Source organism: Puma concolor, chromosome B3 (assembly GCF_028749965.1).
Source record: "Puma concolor isolate L17-30 chromosome B3, mPumCon1.1.hap2, whole genome shotgun sequence".
Taxonomy (NCBI): Eukaryota; Metazoa; Chordata; class Mammalia; order Carnivora; family Felidae; genus Puma; species Puma concolor.
The window spans coordinates 30,116,103-30,128,289 of NC_141672.1; the positions used below are offsets into that span (position 1 = coordinate 30,116,103).

General features: G+C 39.7%; 1 protein-coding gene across 2 annotated transcripts in view; it reads right to left on the reverse strand.

Annotated features, from left to right (window-relative positions):
- RBM25 (RNA binding motif protein 25) overlaps positions 1-12,187 on the reverse strand; it is a 60,701-nt gene that overhangs the window by 1,280 nt on the left and 47,234 nt on the right. For both annotated transcript variants that reach the window (XM_086709346.1, XM_086709345.1), the window contains exons 13-18: positions 11,800-11,873; positions 9,261-9,411; positions 6,094-6,418; positions 5,447-5,721; positions 5,010-5,108; positions 3,176-3,223 (exon numbers count right to left, since the gene is read on the reverse strand). In XM_086709346.1, coding sequence (XP_086565472.1) covers positions 3,176-3,223; positions 5,010-5,108; positions 5,447-5,721; positions 6,094-6,418; positions 9,261-9,411; positions 11,800-11,873 — 972 coding nt within the window. The remainder of the gene's footprint in view (positions 1-3,175; positions 3,224-5,009; positions 5,109-5,446; positions 5,722-6,093; positions 6,419-9,260; positions 9,412-11,799; positions 11,874-12,187) is intronic.

The window sequence follows — 12,187 nt, forward strand, 5'->3', positions numbered from 1 at the left end:
CTGTTTCCGATTCTGTGTCTCCCTCTCTCTCTGCCTCTCCCCCGTTCATGCTCTGTCTCTGTCCCAAAAATAAATAAACGTTGAAAAAAAAAATTTTAAAAAAAGATTCTCTCTCTCTCTCTCTCTGTTCTTCCCTATCCCACCCTAAAATACAAAAAAAAAAATTTTTATTTTAAAAATACTTCTGTTCGTTTGTTTGTTTGTTTGTTTATTTTGAGAGAGTGGGACAGGAGCAGAGAGGGGGCTAGAGAGAGAATCCCAAGCAGGCTCCACACTGTCAGCACAGAGCCCAACGTGGGGCTCGAACTGACAAAATGCAAGACCATGATCTGAGCCAAAGTCAAATACCCAACCAATTGAGCCACCCAGGTGCCCCAAAGAGTCAATTCTTAAAAAAAATAATAATAAGAAAACTTAGTCAGACTCCTATGAGCCAGACTTGTCCCACAGTTTAAGAGAAATGTGCACCAACACTAATCAATGTGAAAAATATACCTTAGAAATAATATAGAACTAGGTACAAAATACAACCAAAGTTCATTAGTTTATGTATAATGAGGAAAGGTACAGTTTGAAAAAGCCAGATTTTTAATAAGAACAAAATACTACTTGAGCTAAAAAAATTCAATTGCATTTATTCAGGAAATATTTAGAGGGTGAGCTTTTGCAGAACCAACTGACAAAACTAGCTCAATTAGCTGCTTCCTACTCTGATCAACAATGAGCCAGAAAATTAAAACAACATAAATAATTGACCAGTGAAGAGTCTAATTATACTCCGGGGGTAGCTGGGTGGTTCAGGGGACTAACCATCCAAATCTTGATTTCGACTTGGGTCATGATCTCACAGTTCATGGGTTTGAGCCCTGCATCAGGCTCCATGCTGACACTGCAGAACCTGCTTGGGATTCTCTCTCTTCCTCTCTTTCTGCCCCTCCCCAACTCATGCTCACGCTTGCTATCTCTCAAAATAAATAAACTTTAAAAAAAAAAAAAGAGCCTAATTATACTCCAAATATCAAAATATTTCAACAGATCAAAATGGATGGACACTGACACGACAGCTTCTCTGACAGAGATTGCAACTCTGCCAAGGGCAAATACTACAACAGTTTTTTTGTTTTTAAAGTTTTACTTTTTAAAATAATCTCTACACCCAATGTGGGGCTCCAACTTGCAAACCCCGAGATCAAAAGTCACATGCTCTTCTGACTGAGGCAGCCAGGCACCCCTAGAACATTGTTTGTTTTAATTCCTTAACTCAGACCCAACTATAAAATCCCTCTCTCAACCCCAAGGATGACCTTTTAAAGAGGCCTGAAGGTCAGGGAAATTCAGATTCTATCTATCCCCAAGGAGGGATCTATTCACATTTCTCCTTTCATCTGAGGATCAGCATTATGAAGTCAACAAGCTTTTCACAAATAGTTTATAAAAAATTCTAAACAACAGCTGCCATCAGGCTGGCTGGATAACAGAAAACTAATGTTACCTGGCTTTAGACATCACATAGTGCCCAGACACAAAGGAGCTCGACCTGAGAGCTCCCTTTGGTTAGGCACCCCCTACGCCCTTTCCTGACAACTCTGCAGCTAGAAATATGAGCTATTCCAGGGACCTGTCATCTAAGAACATGCTTGGTGTTTCTTCCCCGACTCATCTTTCTACTCCTGCCTTCCCACTCTGCCTTTTGGACTCCATTACTCTTTCTACTAACTACTCTCAAATTCTTTAATTAGTTTTTTCACCTATTCACCTTAACTGTAAACCTGGTGTGTCCCTGAAAGACCCTGACATTCCTGTAGCCTTCTCAGGAAGTTCCTTACTTTCGAAGCCTTAGTCTCAGAGAGGGGAAGCTGCTGGGGCCTCCCTGTTTCTCTTTGCAAACATTATTCTGACCGAGGTTCACGAGCTCTCACTACGCTACCTCCCACTCCGATAACAGCCATCTAGCAAATACCTAGTCTTCCACTCACAACAGATGGAACACTCTAGCTTTGCTTCCTGTATTTCTCTTCAATCTCTGTCCAAACACACAGGAATTTCCACTTCTATGTGTATGACCCAGGCAGAAAATTCACGTATAGTCTAAACCAGGACATCAGCTTGACCCCAGAAACTGTCTCTCATGGCAATATTTGCAACACACCATTGTCTGGATCACTTGTCTGATTGTCTGAATACATCACTTCTTTCTTAAACATTCTGCTCTCTCACTATAACCGCTCTTCCCACAGTGTCACTGGAACCACCAGCCCTTCATTCATGCAACCACCAGCTTCATTCCGATGTTACTGCCTTCTCTTCCTAGCTTGGAGTTCACAGTCCACTCAACCATTCTCACTTCCACCATCAGTTCTGCTCCTCCTTTGTTTTCTCACAAAGTCACAATGTGAAATAAATGCAACTACTGACTTGATTCTAATATTCAAATTACATGTAAGTCGGACTTGAGTTTAACTACTACCTGTCCAAGTGACAAAAGTTACAGAAGTCTTTCCAAGTCTGCTTATTTTATTTATTTAATGTTTTTAAAATTTATTTCTGAGAGAGAGAGAGAGAACAAGAGGGGAATGGGGGTGGACAGAGAGACACAGTACAGAGGATCCGAACTGGGCCCTGCACTGACAGAAGCAAGCCTGATGTGGGTCTCAAACTCATGAATCGTTGAGATCGTGACCTACACCGAAGTCAAACACCCAAACAACTAAGCCACCCAAGCACCCCTTCAAGTCTCAGTTTAGATGGTAATTCCTGTGATGCTTGTCCTAACTGCTCCATCTCCTCTGTCCCCACATCTTTTTTTTACATATCCCCATGATAACAAGTATATTACAGTATCCGAATTAGTATACCTATCTCCCTGCTACTTCTTTAAGAACAGACCCAGTAAGCACTTAATGAATGTTTTCTAAAGGTATGGATAGATCCAGGATTTATATTTACGATACATACAAACAACAAAGGCAAGGGAGGGAGAGAAGACTGTTAATGTTGTCTAATGACATCTTGACGTGAGTACTTTTTAACTTCTTTTAATGTAGATTCACATTTTAATTCAGACTTCTAAAAAGAAAGATTCTGGAGCCAACAAAGGTAAAAATTTAACCAAATACAGAGAAGGTTAGTCTGTTTACAGATATTGATTAGAGTACTAATAATAAATGTGACTTACCATGGCAACATCATCTAAAATGCTCTGAGGTGAACTATGAGCCATAACCTAAAAGAAACAAATAATCATCATTTTGAAAATGAATTCAAAATTAGCAATATAGTCAAGAAATTTTTAAAGTGCCCTCAAACTAATATGGGAATTTCTTGTGACTAAAGAAACTTTCTATAAATTTCTTAATTCCCAGAACCCCATTCTCTTCAATGGAAGTTTTCCACCAGAACTTGGGATCGCGATCATTATACTATGTGTTCTAATTCAAATCTGGAGTACAAATTTCAGTGCTACAATAATTACAAGTGGAAAGGGCAGCCTAAGGTTGCTAGAACAGTAGTGGTAGAAAAATAAGCACCTCCCTGAAATGTAATTAGTTATTCCTTAACAGAAATATAGTGCTTCTACTATAGTAACTGCTTATTAACAATAATAAAGCTTTGCCTCCAGGAGACAACAGAAGGATGTAGTATACCTTGGTGGTTAAGAGTATTAAAACTACAAGTTATACAGACTTGGCTCTTACTATGTAACCATGGTCAAGATACAATCTCCCCCTAAGCCTCAATTTCTTCATGTATAAAATGGAGATAACAATAGTAATTTATACTTCCTAAGGTTGTTGGGAGGTTTAAAGAACATAAACTCCCATAAGATGCTTAACACAGTACCTGCAAAGAACACAGCTCGGCACACAGCAAATCAATCAATAAAAAGGACCATTATCATTCTATGAAGGAAACTATTTTGCTCCTCTTTCTAAGGACGGATGACTGACAAACTGATGAGATAACCTATCAGCTGTCTCCACAAAAACCTCCCCAACTTGGGGTGCCTGGGTGGCTCAGGCAGTTATGCAATCTGACTTCAGCTCAGGTCATAATCTCATGTTTCAGGTGTTCAAGCCCCACATCGGGCTCTGTGCTAACAGCTTGTAGCCTGGAGCTTGCTTCAGATTCTGTGTCTCCCTCCCTCTCTCTCTCTCTCTCTGCCCCTTCCCTTCCCTGCTCGTGCTGTCTCTTCAAAAATAAATAAACAACAACAAAAAAAAGTTTCCTCAACTGTACTTCAGCAGCATTCTAACTGTTAAGACAAGAAGGTGGTGGCAAGGCATTCTTGGGGGCAGAAGAGAGCAAAAGTGGCAGCAGTCAGCAAATCTGTTCTCCTTGACCCTCTGAAATGAAAGCATATGGCATAAGGGTGTGAGATAGGGTGGAGGCCATGAAATCTCTTACCTGAAACTACCATAGACTTAATTTTGCAAGACTTTTTTATTTTATTTTATTTTTTTTTTTTTTTTAATTTTTTTTTTCCAACGTTTTTTATTTATTTTTGGGACAGAGAGAGACAGAGCATGAACGGGGGAGGGGCAGAGAGAGAGGGAGACACAGAATCGGAAACAGGCTCCAGGCTCTGAGCCATCAGCCCAGAGCCCGACGCGGGGCTCGAACTCACGGACCGCGAGATCGTGACCTGGCTGAAGTCGGCCGCTTAACCGACTGCGCCACCCAGGCGCCCCTAGACTTTTTTATTTTAAAAAGTGTCTAATATTTTATTTTATTTTATTTTATTTTTTAATGTTTGTTTATTTTTGAGAAAGAGAGACAGAGCGTGAGTGGGGGAGGGGCAGAAAGAGAGGGAGACAAGAGAATCTGAAGCAGGCTCCAGGCTCCGAACCGTCAGCACAGAGCCCAATGCAGGGCTTGAACCCACAAACTGTGAGATCATGACCTGAGCTGAAGTCAGATGCTCCACTGACTGAGCCACCCAGGCACCCCGAAAGTGTCTAATATTTCAAAGATAACGCAAATGTTGGGGATGGAGGGAGTAAAAGACTAACCTTAGAACAAACAAAATCAACTAATGTAGCTTCCTCTTCACCTATGTATTCTATAATTTTCTTATTAATCCATGGTCTAATCCGTCGTTCCATCAATATCTGCAAAATAAAGCATGGTTACTCAATTAAAAGAACTTTTTATTACATTTACTAAAAAGTCTAATATGTTAGTGATTTTTCATAAGACTAAATTATAGCATGCTATCATTCACAAGTTGAACTAAGACAGGTAGGTATCAAGATACAATTACTTGCTTCTAGTTTATGAAGACTTTAAGTACCACCAAGAATTTCCTGAATCGTCTACCTAAATTCCTTGGCAGGTCAAGATGCCAGCCAAATTATCATCGGTATTTGGCATTAATAGAATCAACTGAGTTTGTATGCTATGATCAAAAACTACTTCCAATAAAAATGAAATACAATTTGCTACTCACAGAATCCACAATAGACCAATCCAGGGGATAAGCAAAGAGCTCAGGTTTGGCTGTAGGGATTTTCTCAATGAGGCTCTTGATGTGTTTGCGCTTTTCTTCAGTGTTTACGGTGCCTTTGGCAGCATTTTTATCATCTTCACCATAATCCAAGGGAACCAGTTTCCGTTTTCGGGGTACATCATCACTGTCTTCATCCTCAAATTTGTTAAAGACACTATCTACAGGGAGTTTCTTTCTCTTCACAGAGTTAGGTTGACCAGGACTATTGGAAGCACCTATAGTAAAAATTCTATATTAGCATGATGACTTCTTCAACTTTCATTTCATTTTACAACCCACCATCCCTCAAGAGCATTGCATAATATACTTTCACAAATCTCAGAGAAAGATCCCAACTGTAAAAAATAACTCACTACTCACAAGTGCTAGAAAATTTAACTTTTCACTTCTTCTCAGAACTTGAGGCAGCTGCAGATATAGGAGCACTAGTAGAACTACGAAAACAATCGTGAGCTAGAAAAGCATTTTTGAGTATTTTTCTATCTACCTACCAAGCAGCACATTACTTATGTTTTTTCCTTAAGGCAAAATTTAAGTGTATACAGGGGGGAAAAATAAAGGAAAGAAGGAAGAAAATGCTAACGTACCCAGTTTAAGACTTAGTCCTATTTTTGGCCTATGTTCCTCAGGTTGTTGTTGATCTGGTGAATTTTCATGAGGAATAATAATACCACAAGGAGACTCATCCCCAGGAGTGTTGGGAGTGGCATTGCCACTGGCAGAGGAAACAGATGGGGCAGAACTGATGGGCCTCAGAGTTGGTTTGAGACAGGGCTTTTGCTCTGGCTCTTCTTCCTCTTCCATGGGTTCCTCTCGTTTTTCTTCTTTTTCTTGCTTTTCTTCTTCCTCTTCCTCTGATTCTGGTTCTTGCTTTATTTGTGGTTGTCTGCGCCTTTCAGCCTCTTGTTCCATCTAAAACCAAAAGATAACGTGACTAACTTTAACAGATCACAACTATACTCAACCAGCTTTTTATTTTATATTATCTTTCAAAAAAATCTTTTTCTTTCTCACTAGGAATAATGAAACACTGCTTGCTTCTATAATCAGAAAGCTTCATAAATCTGTATGTTAGGTACTCTGCAAAATGTTTTTTCATTTTTAACATTTATATATACAGTTATTTATACCCTTCAGATAAAACAAAGGTAAATACATAATAGGTGGCTAATTCAAAATGAAAAGATAGGTTTTTATATTTTTGTTAAATTATAGCTCAAAGTTTCATTTTTTTTTTTTTAATGTTTATTTATTTTGAGAGACAGGGAGAGAGAAAGGGAGAGAACTGGAGGGGTTAGGCAAAGAAAGAGGGAGAGAGAATCCCAAGCAGGCTGTGCGCTGTGCAGAGCCTGACGCGGGGCTCAAGTTCACCAACCATGAGATCAGGACCTGAACTAAAATCAAGAGTCAGACGCCCAACTGACTGAGCCACCGAGGCACCCCCCAAAGTTTTATTTTAGAACAGTATAGATAATACATAAGAGGGAACTCAAACCCTAGCTTGGTCATAACTCATTTGTTCCATGGCACCTGGCTGGCTCAGTCAGTATAGCATGCAACTCTTGATCTTGGGGTTGTAAGTTTGAGCCCCACAGTGGGTGTAAAGATCAATTAAAAATAAAATCTTAAAAGATTTTTTATTTGTTCTTTCTAGGTCATGGCTAAGGGCGGTAGTCACTTTTGTATTCACGAACAGGAAAAGAAATGGAGAGGGTGGCGCCCGGGTGGCTCATTTGGTTACTCATCTAACTTCAGCTTAGGTCATGATCTCACGGCTCGTGAGTTCAGGCCCCACGTTGGGCTCTGTGCTGACAGCTCAGAGCCTGGAGCCTGCTTCAGATTCTGTCTCCATCTCTCTCTGCCCTCCCTCTCTCAAATCTAAACATATAAAAAAAAAAAAAATGGGGAACATTTTTTGGAGTTAAAAGCCTATTAACAGAGCACCTGGGTCACTCCGTTGGTTAAGTGTCCAACTCTTGCTTTCAACTCAGGTCATGATCTCACAGTCACGAGATCAAGCCCTGCATCGGGCTCCAAGCTGGGAGTTGAGCCTGCTTAAGACTCTCTTCCCCTCCCCAACCCACACTTTAATAAATAAGTAAAAATAAAGCCTATATGTCAAAATGAACACTCTCCCTGAAATCATGAAAGATCACACACACACACACACACACACACACACACACACACACAATAACCATTAAAAGCATTATAAAAACTTGAGTGAATAGATCAATAATTTCTCTAAGCATGAAACAGAAAAACAGGGCAAAAAGATCCTTAACTATGTAACAATTAATAATTGGTGCATGACATGACTCAACGCCATAAAACTATCAACTCACAAAGTAGGACAATGACAACTAAACAATGTAAGGCATTCAAACTCACTGACAGAGAATCAAAACATAAAAACACACCTAATCTGAATGTTACAATAGTAAGGACTTAAAAGACTAACACACTACGATGGTCAAGGTATAAAAAAAAGACATAAAGGCTATACACTGGCAAAATTCTGGGTGGTAGATTATACTCTATTTAAAGGCACATTAGAAAATAGCATGTAAATTATAATCCCATTTACAAAACTTATCTGAGTAGGATATATATATGCCAGTGTGATGACATTTAAAAAGCAACCACAAATCATGGCACCTGGGTGGTTCAGTTGATTAAGCGTCTGACTCTTGATTTCGGCTCAGGTCATGATCTCACAGTTTGTGAGTTCGAGACTAGAGTGGGCTCCACGCTGATACCACAGAGCTTGATTGGGATTCTAGCTCTCCTCTCTCTGTGCCCCTCCCCCTGCTCATGCACTCTCTCAAAATAAACATTAAAAAAAAGTTTACAATACTATTAGCTTCATAATATATTAAGAACTAAGCACTTTTCTAAAGTGACACACTGTTCTTTTTTTTTTTTTTTTTTTAAGAGAGAAAGAACACCAGCTGTAGAGGGAAAGAAAATCTCAAACAGGCTCCACGCCCTGTGCGGATCAGGTCACAGGGCTCGATCTGACAACCCTGGGCTCATGACCTGAGCTGCAATCAAGAGTCAGACGCTTAACTGATGGAGCCACCCAGGTGCCCAACACACTCTATTCTTAAAAGAAAGGGATATGCTATGTCCTATAACAAAGTCATTTCCTCTTTTTTAAAATGTTTTTATCTTTTTAATGTTTACTTATTTTTGAGAGAAAGAGACGAAGCATGAATGGGGAAAGGGCAGAGAGAGAGAGGGAGACAGAATCCAAAGCAGGGTCCAGGCTGTGAGCTGTCAGTACAAAGCACGACATGGGGCTCGAACTCGCAAATTGTGATATCATGACTTGAGCCAAAGTCAGATGCTCAACTGACTGAGCCACCCAGGCACCCCTGTTTTCCTTTTAAAGTGAAAAGTTGTTCATGAAAACATCTTCAATTTATTTAAGAAATAAAAGATTTCAGGTGGCAATGAGAGAAGGAACTCAACCCACAAAAGTCAGGAAGTGTCAACGCACATTACAGGAAGGACAGATTTCTATAAATGTTTTCTTAGATGACATTCCTTTAACTTAGGTAATATTCACAGAAATTAAGGAAGAAAACAGCTGGAAGATGTTTAGAATTAAAGTTGTAAATCAACTAACACTGGTGATTTGTATGACAGAATAAAGAAAAAGACAATATCCTCCCCAAAACCAGTAAGATACATGAAACATAAGCTGCATCTCCCTTATAAGAATACTGTTGTGAATGTTATATTATCTCACCCTCTGGAGCTCTGCGTCTGGATCCGGGTGTCCTTCAGCCAGAAGGCGCTGCCTGATTTCCTCTAGCTCTTCCTTCTCTCTTTTCCTGTCCCGTTCATCTGCTTCCATTTCCTTTTCCCTATCACGCAATCTTTTCTGAAGAGCGCTTCCTCTGCAAAAGTAAAACATAACAGGCCTTAACATTCACATCAGCCAATAAACCTAACAGAAGTATCTTCTCCAGAGGTATCTTCTTTAAATACTAAAAGCTATATGATAAAAGAATGAAAAATGTGTTACTGTTCTTTATCTGCAGAACACCAACACCCAAGACAATGTGCCACCTGGTAATGTTTAATAAGGAAACATTGTCTTCTCATTTACCACCATGACTCATTCTTAAGTCATTTTATTTATTTGTTCATTTTTAAGTTTATCTTGAGAGGGAGAGAACATGAGTGCAAGAGCAGGGAAAGGGCAGTGTGTGAGGAAGAGAGAGAATCACAAGTAGGCTCAGTGCTTACTCGGGGATCGATCTCAGGAACCATGTGATCACGACTGGAGCTGAGATCAAGAGTCAGCACTTAATTGACTGAGCCACTCAGATGCCTCAAGTCATTTTAAATTAAGTATCTAAAACAAGTAGAAAAGCAGTTTTCAGATGAAAGAAAGCTCTCATTTTGTACTTATTACAGAGAGAAACCCTGACACATAACCTGTGTTCTTTTGGATGCCAAGTTGTGAAAAATTAATACAAGGAGTAGTAATACCATGAAGAATAGTTCTTTTTTTTAATGTTTGTTTATTTTTAAGAGAAAGAGACAAAGCGTGAGTGGGGGAGGGGCAGAGACAGAGGAAGACACAGAATCCGAAGCAGGCTCCAGGCTCTGAGCAGTCAGCACAGAGCCTGATGCAGGGCTTGAACCCACGAACCATGAGATCATGACCTGAGCTGAAGTCAGAGGCTTAACCGACTGAGCCACCCAGTCGCCCCGTTCTTTATCTTCAATTTAAATCAATTCTTTCCATAATGGAAAACATCCTAGAAGGAAGTAGTGCAGAATCAAGAGAAAACAAGAGATTCTCCCTACCCAGCAGTTTATTATATATCCCAGAATGTTGAAATTCTGTAATACTGATTTTACAATTCAATAATTTACTGACTTTTTTCCCCTTTTCTAAAAAGTCAAATCCTTGGCGTGCACTTAAGTTGCTAATTCCAGGGGCACCTGGGTGGCTGAGTTAGTTAAGCGTCCGACTTGGGCTCAGGTCATGATCTCTCAGTATGTGAGTTCAAGCCCCGCATTGGGATCTGTGCTGACAGCTCAGAGCCTGGAGCCTGCTTCGGATTCTGTGTCTCTGTCTCTCTCTGCCCCCCTCCCCCACTTATGCTCTGTCTCTATCAAAAATAAATAAAATGAAATGTAAAAAAAAAAAAAAAAAAAATTTGTTAATTCCAATATTTTAATTATGTGCAGTGAGTATATTAAAATTACACATTAAATGCCTTCCCTACATGCCTGGATCACGTCAGGTACATGAGATAAAAAAAAAAAAAAAAAATCACAATATTGTCCATAGTTTCAGGGAAATTATAGTTTGGGATGGAGGAAGGGGAACAAAGCAAACAAATTTACACTACTGTCACAGCACTAAAATTAGAGTAGTTTATTATTATTTTTTAATGTTTACTTTTGAAAGAGACAGCACAAGTGGGGGAGGGCACAGAGCAGGGGAGACACAGAACCCAAAGCAGGCTCCAGGCTCTGAGCTGTCAGCACACAGCCCAATGCAGGGCTCGAACCCACGAACGGTGAGATCATGACCCGAGCTGAATTCGGACCCTAAACTGAGCCACCCAGGCGCCCCTAAAGTAAGAGTAGTTTAGAAATGCCATGGGAACATGACTTTACAGGAGGAGGAAAGGTAGGCTTTACAACGCTCACTTCAGAAAAATATGTCAACTGGGCAGTGGATGGGATGGTGTTTGGTTGGCTTTGTAACATTCTTGAAATCCTTGAAGACAAAAATTTTTAGACCACCTTAAATAGTTATTACTAGCTATTGGGGCGCCCGGGTGGTTCAGTGGGTTAAGTGTCCAACTTCTTCAGCTCAGGTCATGATCTCGTGGTTCCTGTGTTTGAACCCCGCCTCGGGCTTTGTACAGACATCTCGGAACCTGCTTCTGATTCTGTGTCTCCCACTCTCTCTGACCCTCCCCCACTCATGCTCTGTCTCACTCTCAAAAATGAATGTTAAAAAAATTTAAAAAACAAAAACTAGTTATAACTTGTTATAAAAACTGGACCACTTTAAAACACATGAAAAAAGTTAAGCGGTTTTAATACTATTATGGACACCCCCCAAAAAAGATAGAATTGTTGATCTCTTGCCAACAGTTCTCCCCTGTACTCCCCAAAACAACATATCAAATATGGGGGTGATTACAAGGTAGAACATGCAGATTTTCTTTATTATCCCACTGAGTGAACCTGTCTGCTCTGGTAGGGAACATAAGGCTAATACTAAAAGATGAGCTCATAAAGCAAGGCTTATTTACCTGTAATATTTGGGATCATCTCTATCATCATCATAATCTTCTAAGAATTCTTTCAGTCGTTTAGCTTCTTTTGCCTATGAGAAAATTGAAGACAAAGTGTACAAAATTAACATGTGGGTAATGTTAGGTTACCCCCTTAAAAGGTCATATTTGTTAGCCCCTCCTCCTTTATTGGGAAATAGATTTTTCTCATCCATATCACTTGAATACTGTAATTCTCATGTACTTGATATATTTAATTTAAATAACATTAGATATATTCTATCCTTTACTCTTGAAACAAGTCAGATTAAGGACTTATCCTTGCAAAAAGCACATACAGTATGCCACATATAGTATTTACTCCCTGAATATAATCTTCAACATATGGTAATGTAACTTGAGCATA